The 17,550-nt window shown below is 32.4% G+C and overlaps 3 protein-coding genes across 3 annotated transcripts; all 3 read right to left on the minus strand.

Annotated features, from left to right (window-relative positions):
- Positions 1-965: 965 nt before the first annotated feature.
- LOC127736948 (retinoid isomerohydrolase-like) lies at positions 966-3,946 on the minus strand. Its single transcript, XM_052247511.1, has 2 exons — positions 3,767-3,946; positions 966-2,420 (listed from the first exon to the last, which is right to left on the minus strand). Exons 1-2 carry the CDS (start codon positions 3,932-3,934, stop codon positions 1,032-1,034), a joined length of 1,557 nt encoding a protein of 518 aa, XP_052103471.1. The 5' UTR covers positions 3,935-3,946; the 3' UTR covers positions 966-1,031.
- A 2,117-nt stretch (positions 3,947-6,063) lies between these two features.
- LOC127738217 (ADP-ribosylation factor-like) lies at positions 6,064-8,058 on the minus strand. The gene is made up of 4 exons (XM_052249392.1): positions 7,873-8,058; positions 7,416-7,592; positions 7,040-7,174; positions 6,064-6,561 (listed from the first exon to the last, which is right to left on the minus strand). Exons 1-4 carry the CDS (start codon positions 7,964-7,966, stop codon positions 6,395-6,397), a joined length of 573 nt encoding a protein of 190 aa, XP_052105352.1. The 5' UTR covers positions 7,967-8,058; the 3' UTR covers positions 6,064-6,394.
- A 4,951-nt stretch (positions 8,059-13,009) lies between these two features.
- Positions 13,010-15,791, minus strand: LOC127738218 (uncharacterized). The gene is made up of 4 exons (XM_052249393.1): positions 15,514-15,791; positions 14,576-14,752; positions 13,806-13,940; positions 13,010-13,477 (listed from the first exon to the last, which is right to left on the minus strand). Exons 1-4 carry the CDS (start codon positions 15,605-15,607, stop codon positions 13,320-13,322), a joined length of 564 nt encoding a protein of 187 aa, XP_052105353.1. The 5' UTR covers positions 15,608-15,791; the 3' UTR covers positions 13,010-13,319.
- Positions 15,792-17,550: the final 1,759 nt, after the last annotated feature.

Consider the following 17,550-nt stretch of genomic DNA (forward strand, 5'->3'; position numbering starts at 1 on the left):
CTCTTACAAATAGTTCAAAGGCTTTATGAATATGTTGACACAGTTAGGTGTGCTTCATATGTTGAATTACTTCCAGAATGATAATAGCACTTTATAAATTTTGTGAGTCCGAAGCGCTGTTGCGTATTTGCCAACGTTCATACCCAAAAATATGAAAACCAAGGATCTGTATGTACTAGACAACGTGCGGAGCTTACTACCAAAAGTAACTTAAAGAAGTAGCCAATTCCATCTAAGGTAAACTTTGCCTGATGGAATCGGAACCTTGGTTTATAAATCTAGCAACGTAGAATTTAAAAAAAGTAATATTGTTAGTCATGTCAGCTACTGATGATACCTTCGGGAACTAGCAGTCCATCAGCAGCACTTATGACAAAATGAAAATAACAGTTTATGAATTTTGTGGGTCCGAAGCACTTTTCTAGATTTACCTTCATCACAAAATGATGTTGTTGGTCGGCATTACAATAAAAGAGATAATTTTGATTTCCCATTATAAATGAACAGTTATGCAGCAAGATTCCAGAAACGCCTACATGGGGATATACATCTCTCAGTAGATACGATATCAATGACAACTGTTTCCAATGTGATCTTTATAATAAAGTGCTGCTACTGAACCAAATATTATAAATTGTGAAATTGAAGTAATCTCTGCAGCATTTTTTTTTTTTGGTTGCCGGTTATAGAATATATGTTGAAATGACGTGTGCCACTAGGTGAATAGGAATGACTTACTATTCTGCAGCACACTCGGTCATTGATAGGGTTCATTTTTCTTAATCTTAGGATCTGTGTGTAGTTGAAGTGGACTGTTGTTTGGTTGTTTGCTTTTTTCTTTCGGTTGTTTTTGCTTTCATTGTGTTGTCCGTCTTTCGTGGATTATTGTCCCCATGGTCTATTCTCCAATTCTTTATTTTTAATGTGCAAATGTATAATTTTCTCTATGTTTTATATTACTAGTATTATTTATTACTATTTGATAATTTTATTAAACTCTAAATTTTTAAACAAAATATCTCTGCAATCAGTTAAATTAAATCCGAAAAGAAGCGCCCATGCATTGTAAATGGAACCAGTGACGGTAAATACGCTCTGTTTATAGGAGCCATTGTGTTTGCATCAAGCATCAATAAATAACTCTGGCGTTTATCTCCGTCAAGAACTGGAGTCAAAAGGATGCCATCGTCCTCCCTGGTGGAATTAGGAGTAGGTATAAACCACATATCCACAGGATAATGGTTATCTAAAGCAAATGCACTGTCTTGATTAGTACCGCAAACATCTTTCTTCACTAAAGCTGTACTTGAAAATAATTTGTTGTCTCTTTTCGTAGCGACGCCGTAAATATAGCAATATTTACGATGTCTGTACATTTCATTAATGCACGGGAAATCAAAATTATTTATGAAAGGAAAGATTGAATTAGGAGAAAAAGTGGTGACTGTCACATTTGTTGCATTCAAGTTGATTGAATAACGTTTTATTTCTGACGGTGTATATTGTGCGTTTTGTCTTTTAGTAGGCAATCTCAATGTTTCAAGTTCATATATTTTTGAATAAGCAGGATCTTTAAACATAGTTACGTCCATAATAATTTTATTGTTGTCTTCATAAGCATTTACATGATGTGATGGAAAGCCATTTTCTGTTTGAATAGTATGTACATTGCCAGTCTTAATCTCAACAACATAAATCGTGGCTTTTTCAGACGGAAACCATTCCAGACCTTCATAAGCGTTTGCATATTTGAGCATTTTCCCAATATTTGTATAATAAGCAGCTGCAAATAGTATAACATAACGAGGCGTGACGGAAAACGAATGCATGTAAGGTGCTTTGTCAACTTCCCACTGAGCTACCAATTCTCGATCAAAGGCTGACTTCATTCTAATAACCGACAAACGACTTTTGACCTTAGGAATAAGACTTACACTCGTTAGAAATGTGAAGTGATAACTAGAATTATGCTCTGGGACGGGATGAGCAGAGGACATCGTATCTATAAATCCAATATATGTTCCACGTGGATTTGGCGGATCAATTTCACCAATGGTATCTATAGAAGTGGGTTCGAATTGGTAAACCTTCCATGCATCTGTTAATGTTATATATTCGTATGACTGCTTTTCTTGATTGAATAATCTATACACATTTACATTTGTGTTATCAAATCCATTCAAAACAGAGATTTCACGCCTATCCAATGGAAAGGGTGGCGAAACACTTTCAAATGTCAAAAAATTGGCAATATCTTTTATTTCACCGGATACATTGTATGTTTCAGACCGTAAAAAGTCCTGAGAAAAAGACGTTGATCCATTTCCATAGAATTTCCAGTTATAAATTTTACCAAAACCATCAAATGCGTGTGTGAAATTTCTTTTACCCATCCCAAACATAGCTGGACCTGTTCGTACCTGCAGTAAATGAAAAAAATAATATTAAGTTTATCTACGTCGATGTATTTCCACTATTCTACGTGATCTAGCATTAGCATTGGCAAACACGTCACATTTGCAATTTCATCAAAGGGGATAAATTAATTTATCCAGGAGGAAGGGACTGGGTCGTAACCCTTGGCTAGCGAAGATACAGCGGTTGATAAGATATCCGAATGTGTATTACGCAACGCATTGATACTAAATAGATGCAAACTGAGTGGAACAAAACTTTTAAGTAAAAACTAAATTTAGCTGGTTAAAAAATAAAGATCTAGCTATCTAGAGGCATTTTCACGGCTTGTTGCTAGTCACTGTTGCTAGTACGGATAATTTATTTTCAGTTTGGTACATGCCCTGCATTGTCCTGAATTTTGTGGGACATACTATTCCAGTTCATCTCATTAAAGTTTTTTTCAGTTTTTACCAGGCCAGAATATTTATTTCCTAAATCCTCCTGCACCCCACCCATTATTTTGAATATACCGTTCAGAAGCTACGCTTTGACCATTTTATGGTCGGCGGGGAAGGGGTTGGAGTTTTTTTTTCGATTGAATATACATTGTCACGACTTGTTGCTAGAACGGCCAATTTATTTTCATTTTGGTATATGTCCTGCATTGTGTGGAATTTTGTAGGACAGAATTATTTATACCATCCGATTAAAGTTTTTTTTTTTAAAGTTTTTACCAGACCAGAATATTCATTTCCCAAGTCCTCTTGCACCCCATCCGTATTTTGAACTCAAAAAGAAAATTAAACATAATTGTTCCAGTATACAACATAATCAATTTGCTCTGAGTAAGTTAATGTCGTTATGGAAGTTGCGAAGTTATTTCCTCTTTCATCCTGTTGTTACTTCACTGTCACGTCGTGATTACTACTTTCTATGCTTTCTAGGCTATCGGCAATACTATATATATTGTAATTATTCATGCCTTCATATATAATGATAGATATGAACGTGTTATATAGGATATACTCCTGTCTCAAAACGACAAGCGCCTTTATTCACGCAATTTAAACATTTTAGATCCGTAGAGCCATTTAAACGGAAATAAAAATACACATCTTACCGAAAAGCTATTTATAATCAACACTGCAGACGGTGATATTATAAGATTCTTTTGAACGACATACCATTATATATATATGTTGCATATAATTATTCAATTATTCAATTTCATTGCGTGTGATTATCTAAGGACAGTAGTTCATTTTTCATTATTTCCTGAAGGTGAACTCCGAGTCATACAAATACATAAAACACGTGAAAAGAACGTGCTTTCAGTGGTTTGATCGATTTTAAAAATAAATGATCTTACCAGAGAGCCACGCAGCCACTTTGGCAATGGATACTGGAAATGTATTGGTTTGTTTAGAAACACGTCCTTGTTATCAGTAAATAAAAGACTATAAGCATCCTGTTCCACACTGTACACAAAATGTATGCTAAGTATTACCAAAACAGCAAGTACAAAATTGTATGTCATCTTCGCAAAGTTGACAAGTACTAGTGTTATCTAAGTAAAGAAATTGTATTTACTTATGTGTATATGTATTAGATATATAACTATGGTGTTGATAAACTGTAGATTGCATACTGTACTTGATTTGTCGTGTATCGTACTTTGCCTTGAGATAAAAAAAATCCTTTAGTTTTAAAATAGTTACAGGTGTGATGCAAACGCCATTGAGACAATGTGTTGACACAGCAAGATTACCAAAGTAAGACATCCGTAGGTCTACGCACTGACTTCCAACTACCGCTTGTACAATATGAAAAGGCTATAAATCGTCAAAGGTCGACATGATAAGTTGTGAACAACGCATACCACTGAGGTTTTGGTAGTGGCAGTGCATACAGTGGCAACCGTTATCAACTCTTTGAATTTTTAACTGAAAATTTATCACGGTTTTTTGTACAGAACACATATCAGTACTGGACAGCTTCACGGATTCTTTTTAAATGAAAACTTAAAAAAAAAAAATCCTAAAAACCATTTCGGAAAATAAAACAAATAAAAAAATAGTAAAGCATTCATTTAAAGTCCTCCTCCGGTTGAAAATCCCGCTGCGTCGAAGACCCATTAGTGGCCTTGGTCTGTTTTCTGCTCTTTGGTCGGGTTGTCTCTTTCGGTGCTATGCTTTTGCGCCAATTTGCATTTTTTTTTGTATTAGAAATTTATAATTAGTATAAAATCACTTAATTACCAAAAGGAAATACTTTACAAAATTTCTTATTCAGGATACAAGGTATATTTAAACTTATCCGTTATACCTGTAAAATGACACAAATGTAGTTTTAATTTTTGGCGCAAATGAAATATAACCTTGTGGCGCAAATGAAATATAACCTTGTGGCGCAAATGAAATATAACCTTGTGGCGCAAATGAAATATAACCTTGTGGCGCAAATGAAACATTGAATTTTGTAAAAATTGGCGACAATGTAATGGGTCCGTCTCTTTGGCAGTTTCCCCGTTTCAATTCCCTATTCTATTTGAATCAATGCATAATGTAATTAAGATACATATATTATAATGTTCTTGCATTACTACTATAGGGAGTGTTTATCGACATTGACTACCCATGAGGGTCTCGCACGGTTTCTTGCATGCGTTAAGACGCCCTAATTATATCGAAAAATGAAACCAGAAGCATTATCTTTTTTCATTGCATCACTTGAATGCAAGTCGTCCATTTGGTTTGAAAATTTTATTTAACCTTTAAAAACGCAATACTTTTATGTTTTAATATATTCAGCATGCACAAACCTATGTCAGTGTGACTTGAAATGATGTTTGTTTCACGTGAATAATTAGTTCATATTTTTTTAAACTATCAATTATTTAAGTCTTTTTGAATCCTGTGACATTTGCAGAAAAAGTCAAAATATTTTCAATGATGGTCTAATATTTTTCGGAGTTTAGTGTGGAATCCATTTCGCTAACTAGTATATATTATTTTTTAGGGGCCGGCTGAAGCCCGTCACCGGTGCGGGATTATCTCGCTGCGTTGAAGACCCATTGGTGGCCTTGGGCTGTGTTCTGCACTTTGGTCAGATTGTTGTCTCTTAGACACATTACCCGTTTCCATTCTCAATTATATTTAGAAAAATCATTCAGAGAAAAATATTTATGATACAAATCTTGTAGATTAACGTATGGTCGATGTTAGCATCATATTTATATTGGATGATATTTTTAAAATTTGGTTCAAATAATTGCGAAAATGCGAAATCGCGATAAGGCAAAATGATCGCTTCTGGTCAAAATAGCTTCTGCGTGTTTCTTAATAAGTCGGAAAAGTTACTGTCTTAAGACACGTATCCAAATGTAATACCAGGCAATGTTAAAACTACTTGCATAACGGTCTAGTTGTTTGATATATCGTGTATTGGTTTAGCTGGCTTTTTTTTTTTTTTTTTGGTTTTGCTTTGTTTTGTCTTGATTTATTTGGTTTCTGTTTACCATTAGGTTAAAAGGATCTTGACTTGGTACGAAGAAGGTAATCAACATTTACATAAAATGGATTGGAGAATTTCAATATAGTGCATCCCAAGGAAAGCAACACGGTGTAGGAGAGACTTTATTTTTCTTCTTCCTAGCAACAACATCACTTAAATCATCATGTGTTTTTTATTTTTTTTTATTTTAACATGAAATAATTGAAAAGTATAAACAACAATGTAACAACATTTTGAAAATTAAAAAAGTAAAACAAAATAGTGTGATTGAAACTGGTGCTAAACATTCTTTAACTCTTTAATGTTCATATTGGCAATTAGTACAATAATATCCTCAGCCCCTTCGTACAAGTAGATAAATCACGTTTTTAATCTACCCAATAGCTCGTCCGTGAGGAACCTTCCTAGGTCTCATACCAATGAGCTGTATTGCTTTTGGTTTGAAATAAACTATGAAACTATAACAAACATGATTATTTTTCTTTCATCGTTTTGATGATTTTTTATGTTCTTTCACTAAATGTGCCATTTCCTTTAAACTTTCGTAAATGCCTTCTCCTGTTGATGCACATGACCCATGTATAAACCATTTATGTCCTGTCAGTTTGTGTAAATGTAAACCTTCTGCTACTTGTGATGGACTAAGTGCATCTAGAAAAGATTGAAATAAATAAATGTTGATAATAATGATAAACATGTTTACAGCAAGTTCTATACAAGAAATAGTATGATATCGAAAGTAGTTTCAAATTTATTTTTGTAGCAATCAAAGAGGAATGAAATCATTTGCGCTTAAAGTTAAAAAGTATCTGTCAGCTATATAGGTCTTCTCTTGGTCTATTAATATTAGACCTCTAGGTATTGTACGTTTCAAAGATCGTGCACCCTCTATGTAGATTGAATTTCTAACGCTTTTTAATCACGATCAGGTAAAATTTTATTCACGCCGTTAAATAAGGATATATTTATGTTGAGATTAAGTTCTTAACTTTGCAAAATCCGCTTTTGGGAGAGAAAATATTTCAATAAAAACTTCCAAAAACAATTTCATAAATATCTTTACTTTGCCTGTATTCTTAATGATATTCTTATACGACTTTTTTCATTGACTCATTTAGAATTTACTTACTAGGGAGATCCTGCTTATTAGCCACGACAACCAGTGGTACGTTTCTCATCTCATCATTCTGTAATATTCCATACAATTCTTCTCTAGCTTCTGCCATCCTCTCTCTATCGTTACTATCAATTATGTACAACAGACCTGTAACGGGATAAAATAAATAACTCATTATACAAACAAATTAGAAAATGGTCGTTAAACTAATTCGATTTTTATTTATTTTATGATGCACAAGAGAGGTGCTTTCAGGGTTAATTGTAAAATTTAACTATCATTAAATATCTACAAGGCAATATAAGATTATACTAATATGGTAAATGAGAATGGTTTGAAAGTAATCGGAATTGTCTATATAACAAACTCATAATAAATATAAACCAACCTTCAGTGTTCTGGAAGTAATGTCTCCATAATGGTCTGATTCTGTCCTGTCCTCCCACATCCCATACAGTAAAACTAACTCCTTTACATGGATTTACTGTTTCAACATTGAAACCTATCGTTGGTATAGTTGCCACGGTTTCGTTCAGTTTAATTTTATAAAGAATTGTGGTTTTACCTGGAAAAAATATATATAACATAAAAATAAGAATATAAGGATCCAAATCGAATAAAAATTCATAAATCCATAACATTCATTTGGTTATTAAATCAGGCGGACAATTCCCCTCTTCAAAAAGGGATAAAACGCGCTAAACATTCTTTATAGTACAGTACAAGATATTTACAATATATTTGATTGAACTTCCCGATTAAAATAAAGATATTCCGACCATTTAAGAATTATAAAATAATGATAAGAAAACACACAAACGAAAAGATTATTAAACTGGACTAACCTGCTGCATCTAATCCTAACATAAGTACTCTGGCAGGATTGGATCCAGTAAACTCAGATAATGCATCTTTTAACTTTGCCATTAATCCTCCCATTTTTATCGTTTTCTGTGTTAGCTTGTCAAGAAATATGAAAGGTATTTGAAGGCAATGAAATTGACCTCCGTGTTTTTATTAATAATTTTTAAATCGTCAAACTTGGCCATGTCGATTATTACTATGTGTCATAAACCATGTTGGAGGAATTGACGTCATACTAAAGATTTCCTACAGGATTTAAATAAACCGATTATCATTGGCATGTAGATAGATAGCTGTATATATATGTACCTACATAATGTCTATTTTTAATTAATATACATGTAATTTTATAAATATTTAATTTATAATGGCTGAGAGTGTACATATAATTTTAATAATTGAATACAATCATACGTTAACTGTTTGAAGGAATGATTGTTTCAAATTAACAACAAATTATTCATTCAATTGTTTTAATGTTATGATACATCTCCATTAGAGACAAATATAGATATATTTTGAATATCTTTGAAATCAAATATGCCTCAAGAAGTAAACAGACAATCACGCAATCGTTCCTCGTGAATACACTACAAGTTTGTGCAATTAAAGCATCGAGTAATGACCAAACTGAGAGTCGGGGGCTGGGGGGGGGGGGGGGGGGTGGGGGGGGGAAGGGGTGTAAACAAAAAGTATAAATTTGTAAGATGTTTTTTTATTTTCTTTGTGTTGTTGGTTTATACAAATAATCGACAAAAAATATATTAAAACAGTAAAAAAAACAAAACAACACCGCAAATAAATAAACATAACAAAATAAAATTGAATGAACTGTATTTCCGCAATATTCAATGATTTCCTTATGACAACAAATCAAATTATCAAATGTGTACATCCTATAAAACTATGAAAGCAAAATTGCATTAGTTGTAAAATTTCCTAAAATTTTTCTATCTTACAAACCCAGATACTATTTAGTTATCTCGTATAATCCATTTCACAGTTTCCGTCTCGTTCCTCGATACTTCACAGAAAGTTTTTTCTCTTATTGAAATTGTTGTTTTAGCAGCCAGGAATGATTACTGTTTTTATAGACTTATTTTTTTGTTTTTGTCTTTTTCAACAAATTTTCAGTTTTACAGTCTGAACATTACTGGTTTCCAATTGAAATTCAAAAGCGTTTGCTTTCGTACCAAATTTGTGCAGCATCTCCTACATGCTAAATGAAGAATATTTTATTATTCTATAATTAAGAACTTTGTCTCCCTTTAACTTGCAATGAGTAACACGACGGGTGTCGCTATTGTAGCAGAAACTGCTTACCCACTGTTTTTGATGAGTTTGTTGTGTGTCGTTTTCTTTTTGTTCGTGATGTTGTCTGTTTTTATTGGGCTTGTGCTTTTTGACTGCTCCCCATGCTATCTTTTTTCTCTTTTTTGTCAATTTTCATAAAGTATCAATACAAAGATAACCAATTTCATCCACAGCTTTTTTAACGTGAATATTCCATAAGCCATATTGTGTTATGTACCCCATATCAAAGAAGCATTTAAGGAGCTTTATTTTCATTTAAACAGGTTTGGAAAACTAGTTTCTTACTCAGAATATCCCTAATTTCATGTAATAATCTGGTTTTGTAAAGATTTGAAGGTAACAATTATTTTTATATTAATTGAAAACTTTTACAAAATATAGATAAGGATACTTTCTTTTCTTCAATTATTTTTGTTGAAAAAAATAAAATCAATGAAGGAGACACAACTGATCGTTCATACTTTAAAAAGATGTAGTCAATGAACCCGAAGGGCTCTTTCGCTCATTTGACCGGAGAGGAAATTGGAGTTTTTGCCATCACTTTGCGTCCGTCGTCGTCGATATTTGTCCACCGTCCGTCGATCAGCCAACCAACATGGCCGACATGACTAAAAATAGAACATTAATGTAAAATACAATTATTGTCATATATCTTGAAAAAAATAATATGTAGGGAAAATGGGACAAGACAAAAGTTATCAAACCATGGGATGACTAGAGTAATTGCCTTTAAATCACGATTTTTTCCAAATTTTCAAGTGTTTGTCTATCATGTCGAAAACTTTAATACAAAGATAGAAATTGTGAAAGTAAAAATGATCTGCAATACAAGATCTAACAAAAAGGCTAAATGACCAAAATAATTGGATGACCAACAAAGGAGTTATTGCCCATAAATGAAGATTTTTTACTTTTATCTGTAAAAGAATAACATTTAGGCAAATAATGAACACCAAAAAAGGTCAGCTATACAAAATCTACAAAAATGAGATTTAAATGAAACAATTGGATGACTTCTTATAGGAATTATTGACCTTAAATGACAATATTTGACCTATTTTTATAATTTTGTCAATTATCTCTAAAACTTAAAAAAGATAGGTAGAATATAGAAACTGTACCGACCGTGCGAGACCGTCATGGGTAGTCAAAGTCGTTACCTCCCCCCTACTAGTAGTAGTAGAAACTGTAAACAACAAAAATGATTAGCCCAACAAGACCTGTAAAAAAATGCCAATACCACAAACTCATTGGATGACTCCATATGTAGTTATAGATCTTAAATAAGGATTTTTATTCATTTTATGAGTTTTGGGCAAAAATCTATAGTAGAGAGAAACTGAAAACAGTAAAAATGATCAGCAATACAAGATCTCCAAAAAAGATATTTGATCATGAATAATATGCCATTATTTAATGTTGGAGAGTGGAAATTGTTGAAGATGAACATCGATTAAGGGGAACGATATAGACTTTTTAGATCCTCTAGTTTTAATTAATGTTTCAACTGACATACGTATACTACCTAAATTGTTAGCAGATGCTGATTACCCTTCCAGAGCACCTGATGACATCCCTTTTTTTTTCTTTTCTTTTTTTTTGCAGAGTTCGTGTTAACAATCCTTAGACTTCTGTGTAGTTTTTTGTGATCGGCTGTTTGTCTTTTTGTCGGTTTTTGTTTGATTTGTTTTGGTCATGGTGTTTTCTGTTTTAATAAGACTTGTTGGTTTTGAGGGCCCCTTTCGTTTCTTTTCAATATCTTTTTAACAGAGGTGAACAGATAATACCCATTGGAATACCAACTGCGAGTAGGAATATAAATCCTTCAAACCCAGCAAATATGTTGTTGCATTTTAATTATTTCATCATCAAAATATTTGTAATGAAAATAAGAAAAATACAATTATTTGAATGGTTTTAATGGAAAATTTGAAAAATTCCGCGATGCAGCTTTCTTTGTGTAGTTAAGAAATCATTATATGGAACAAGGATTTTCAAAGAGAAAAAACATCCACCAAATAGATATAAGAAGATGTGGTATGAGTGCCAATGAGACAACTCTCCATCTAAGTCAAAATTTATAAAAGTAAACCATTAAAGGTCAAAGTACGGTCTTCAACACGGAGCCTTGACTCACACCGAACAGCAAGCTATAAAGGGCCCCAAAAATTACTAGTGTAAAACCATTCAAACGGGAAAACCAACGGTCTAATCTATATAAAAAACGAGAAACGAGAAACACTTTTGAACCACATCAACAAACGACAACTACTGAACATCAGTAAGTCCATTTCACTTATAAGATGAATCAATAGTAATAATTACTTATTATTTGACATATCTAAACAACCAAACTATTTCTTTAAAAATGTTTATTTACTTTATTTGTGTGCAAGTATATATTTATATTGGCTTATCTAATTTTATGCATTTCTTGTGTATGTTTATTTTTATTTTAACCTTTGTTCGTGCATGGTTTAATGAGAGAAAACTCTCAAAACTTTCAAAATAAATTGCTAATGTCCTATTACCCAACTATTTGTTTCTCATCGAGAACTTGCATGCCATATACTTCGATGAAATTGAAATTAGTGATACAAGTACAGAGACAAGAAGACGTCATGTATTTTTTTCTTGAAATTAGAGTCGAATTGTTCATCTTGCATTATTTCCTAGCTTTAAAGGTTAGTGTATTTACTCTTCGAATTGTATGACGAACGACCCACCTATAGAAGGGACGAATCTAGTTTCACCTAATTTGGTATTCATGCGATTTGATTGTTGTCGTTCACGTTCTAGCACTAAGATGTACGGATGTTTTACTATCTTCAGTACACTAATTTCATATATAGCAAATGCCATAGATTCATGATTGGTCTTCCAGTATATCTAATTGATATAATTATCTCCATAAGACAGTACACTAAATCACAATACATTTACTGAACAGTCCCAACAGTGCATCGTTAATTTTGAATAGTGGTTCATACTTTTTCTTATTGTATTTAATACTTACATGAAGGACTGGGGGAGACTACAAGCTAAGAGACCACGGATTATATCATTCTGCTGAACTCCTCAGGTAATGATTCAATTCTGATTTTATTGAAGCAATTATAATGTATAACAATTTGTATTACTATCATGCTAATTATTACGAATCTATTTATCTTTAATTGTAATGTTTTGAAAATGAGACTCCATAAAAGTAAGCTTCATGATTATATGAATGATATAAAACTCGATATCAATTAAAATGTTGTATAAGCAAAATATTATTATTTTATATGAATAAAAACACACACAAGGATAACCTAATGTCGTTTTTGTAACATCGAGATACTCTAATTCCCAACGATACCAAGGACTGACCATAGTTCGAAAAATAGCCGGTTAAAGATCAATCTGATTCTGTGTTCTTTGGCTTAGATACTAAAAAAAATCAATCGGCGTTGGTCCGTTTATTCAGGTGGCGTGCAAAGTTTCATGAATGGATAATTTCACTTTTTTTTTTACAGTCACCGAATAAATGTAAAAGTCCGTTAGTAAGACAGACTGCATGTTGTTATAACATATGAAGTAAGAATTATTACTATTATATTTTTAAAATTAGAATGGAATCATTTATTGACAAAATTAAAAAAAAATAAAGATATCTATACGAAATAAAGGCAAGTGATTGCTTCTTCTATTTTCCTAAAAGCAGATTTTAAAATTGCCCTCTTATCTCTGAAATTATAAAATTAATGAAGTGAAATAGCTTTGTTGCATTCTGGACTGTGGAGTTGGACAAATGTAAGATCAATAGTTTCACTTTTTTATAAACATACAAATAGAACAACAGAACGTTGACAAAATGCATACCACAATGATTTACAATAATATAATTCATCTTTCTCAGTTTGATTTTACTATGGAAGTACTACATCGGCAATCTAGTCCTTCAATGAATTAACATATTGCACAGTTTCATTGTATACATTTCCACACTTAGATCTTTATTCCTGTTACCAGATCAATGTTTATCTTGTTGTCCGAAGTAATGTTTATCGGGATATCTTCTACTTCCTGTGTTATCTTCCAGTTCATGTATCGTATGTTAAGATGACAGAGGTCAATATTTTTTGTTATTTTTAACCAAGTTTGCCATTTCCTTCATGCTCTCAAAGATTCCTTCACCTGTTGTTGCGCACGCTCCATGAATGTACCATTTTCTGCTAGTCATCTCCGATAAACCAAGACCATCTGCCACTTCTGATGGACTCATAGATCCTATAGAATATAAAAGGATAAATAAAAAATGAGTGATTTCTTGAGTTTTATTTACAGCATGTTCCGATATCAAAATATGTTCATTGAATATTATGTCAATATGTAAATAGTGGATATCACATCTTACTACTTTATATCATAATGACCGCGTGTACTTTGTCTTAAATGTTATAAAACTACCTAAAACCAAACTTTTAACCACCTTAAATTTTACGTAATCCTGATAGGGGACGGATGGACACACAGACCGGAAAACATAGCACCCTATCATTTCATAGGAGGGGCATTAAAATTAACCACAATGTTAGAACTTGAAAAAAAAACTTACGTGGTAAATCTTGTTTATTGGCCACGACTACAACTGGTACACCTCTCATTTCATCACTATTGATAATTCCATCAAGTTCATCTTTAGCGTCCGAAAGTCTCTCTCTATCATTGCTGTCAACTATATAAAGAAGTCCTGAAATGTAAAGGTCATATATATTTTGCATTCGATTTTAGACAGTTACACTTTGTTTGTACACTGGCATGCTTAAACAATAAATAGGATGACGATTACTGACTTATTAATAGCATTTAAAATTTAAAATAAAAATTGAATTCTTTGCATTATATAAATAAGCAACTTTGAATAGTTTTCTTGTTTCGTATAAAATATTTATTTCTATCTGATTTAATGATGACGGATTTTGCTATGAAACTGGATTGAGTCGTTTTGTCATAAAATGAAATTAATTAACTAAAGAATGTTTTTGACAGTTAAAGAAGAGGTAAATGACCAGAAAACAAATGCAAGTGCTTTTTCTCTTGATATATTGATTATTTCATGCATGCGACTTTTGAGTCGTTTACTTCCGTTTATATTTTCTCTGTCAAGTCATCAAAGTAAAAAACGGACATCAGACTAAATTATTTAAAGATTTAAAGTGAATATTATACGTGGTAAGCCCGGTAGAAATGGAAGTCCGAACTGAAATAACAATTACAGCACTAAATGATAAATTACGCATTCGAAACATGAATGAGAAGTCAATTTAGCAATAGTTATTTACGGCGGAGTAAGATGAACTTCTGTATAGTATTAAACAAATGTACCTTCTGCATTCCGGTAATAATGATGCCACAGACGTCTGATTTTCTCCTGTCCACCAATATCCCACACGGTAAAGCTGATACCCTTCACTGGACTGACAGTTTCAACATTGAACCCAATAGTAGGGATTGCATGGACCCTTTCATTCAACTTGATCTTGTAAAGAATGGTTGTTTTTCCTGAAGTAAAAACCAACAACTTTTTACAACAATTCGCAAAATCAGCTATACAATTTTAAGTTTAAATGTTGTTTTTTTTTATTATTGTGATGTTTTGTCGCTGTTTCATTTCCTTATACCCAATACATCTTTTTTATCCATATAACTGATAATCGTCTCTTAACAGTTGATTACAATTTTAGTTTTTGTCAGTAAAATGCGATTTTTTTAAGACGAAATGCCTATATTGATTGTCATACTTTCCATGTTGGAAGTTAATTGCTGGATCGTACAATCTGGTTTCGATCAAATGGCATTGGTGACGAAATCCTACTTAAACATTTCCTGAGTACTTCAATGTATTTTTGTCTTATCAAATATATGAATTATAGTCTTATGTCATTTTTTTAAGTACACAATGTTTATTCTAACGTTGTTTTGAAGTATTAATAAACTTTAATGTTTGTTTTTCTCTGACAAGGTATTACTTAACCTGAGACATCGAATAAGAAAACAAAAACGTAGAAATGGTTCAGTGCTCAAAAGCTAGTCAAATTAAATTTCCCAAAATGTCCATTGTCTATTTTTGTGTCTCAGTTTACAATACTCTCTCATTGGCGCATACCCACATCTTAAATTGACTGTATTCAAAAATTGAATCGTTGTTCGTTATAGCCAAACAAAAATTCCTCAACTTCCCTATGCGTTAAATATTAAATTTTCCATAAAGCAAACTATTTACTAAGTATATTAAATGAGTCATATAAAAGGAAGAAATGTACCTGCTGCGTCCAGTCCCAACATCAAAATTCTTGCTGGTGTCGACTCAGAAAATTCAGAAAATACATCGTACAATTGAGATAGCCACAAACCCATCTTGAATATTTTAATTACACTATTCACTTATATTTCAAGATATAAAAGACAAATTAAAAACTTCAACTTTTTATAATAGATGTTTAAGTAGGATTTCGTCACCAATGCCATTTGATCGAAACCAGATTGTACGATCCAGCAATTAACTTCCAACATGGAAAGTATGACAATCAATATAGGCATATAGAAAAACCTTTAACTATAAGTGAAATAATCGAGGAGTATCGAATGTATGTTTACATTAGACATTGACGACTGAATAATAAAAGTATCTAAATATAACTAACTATTTCAATTATTTGAACCTCGATTTTTTAATTTCCTCTGTAGTCGATCAAGGAAATAATATTTATTTTGAATGTTCTATGTTTAAAAAAAACTAAATTTCCCTGAGAAAATTATGGGACACTGCAATACAAGTTGACAGTTGTATTAATGTAGCTTTTACTTTGTGCTTATACACAAGTTTTAACTCCAATTTTTTTGTTTTTTGTTTTATTTTTTGTTTGCTGTTGTTTGTTCACGTCTTTGTAGTTGCTCTTTTTTGTTTACTGTCATTTTCTTTTTGTTTTATGCTTCTGTTTTCTTTCTTTTTTTTAAGGGGGGGGGGGGGGGGGGGGAGGGGGGGGGGGGGGGGGGGATATAGGCTAATGTTTTTTTTTGGTGTGTTATCAACAAAAAGAAAAACGTGTAAATGTTTCATTTTCGGACCAGTAAAGAACTTGTTGATTGTCGTTAAGTATGATAGAATTTTACATCTACAAAAAAAAATGAAGAATTAATCTTTTTCATCTTCAATTATGTCCCCCATAACGTAAGAACAACATTTTTGCATGTACAAATTTATATAATTTCCTCGGGGGGGGGGGGGGGGGGGGGGTGGTAAATGAACTCTCGTCTCGTACCTGTGATAAAATATAGCTTTCGTTCGTCTGGTGATGACTTTCCTCGAAATTTAATCTACGGTTGTCACACAGTACATGTACACGAAGTATGGTGGCTTGGAGAGGTACATATGTGCAATTCAAGTTTATATCATATATATTGCCAAGGATGGAAATGTTATCATTCAAACAGTCACCAACCAATATACCTAAGCCAATTATACCATATATTGTCTGCATTGGATAACCAAGCCAACACCTAAACATGAATGTGTTTCACAATAATATATACAATTTTTCGTCTTTAATAATTCAGGTCCAACTATGTAAAACCTGCATTTTTGCCGTTGTAAATATATATAACTCATATATGACTTCGCGACATCGTGATAATACCGCTGCAAACTATAATATGCAATAAATGTCAGCTTCAACTAGAATTGTTACACACTTTATTACACATTGGTTACCTTGCATATAAGCTGGTACTTGCCATGTAGGCACAACCACATTTTATTCTAAACGTCTAAATACTTGGAATATTTTATCACACAATATATGGATATTGTCTCGTGTATCTTATATTTTACGTGTTTGAGAGCAGTTGATATTCGGTGCAGGCCAAAATTTATCAACCTAATCGGAGGCACTTGTCTCTGGAAAGAAATTACCTATATACTTTAATATATATATATATATAACAAAAGGTACCTAACTCGTATAATGTCTGTTAAGAATGTTTCCGACAATAGAAATAGGCGTGTTATACACCATTTTGTAGATAATTTAATGTACAGATTAAGGACATAACAAGTTTGAGTGGGATAGACAACCGCAGAATCGAAATATAACGGAAGTTCGCGACAGGGTGACATTTCTCAAATGTATGGGTTAGGCACCTTGTGTTAAATTAAAGTATATAGGTAATTTTTTTTCAGAGACAAGTGGTCGTGATCATACCACATCTTATTTTTTTATTTTCATAGTCTTTCGTCCGGTTATTATTTCAATTTGGTTTTATTTCAATCGAATTATTTATTGAAAGGCTATGTAATCTAT

The sequence above is a fragment of the Mytilus californianus genome, unplaced genomic scaffold (genome assembly GCF_021869535.1).
Source record: "Mytilus californianus isolate M0D057914Y unplaced genomic scaffold, xbMytCali1.0.p SCAF_4, whole genome shotgun sequence".
In the NCBI taxonomy this organism is placed as follows: domain Eukaryota; kingdom Metazoa; phylum Mollusca; class Bivalvia; order Mytilida; family Mytilidae; genus Mytilus; species Mytilus californianus.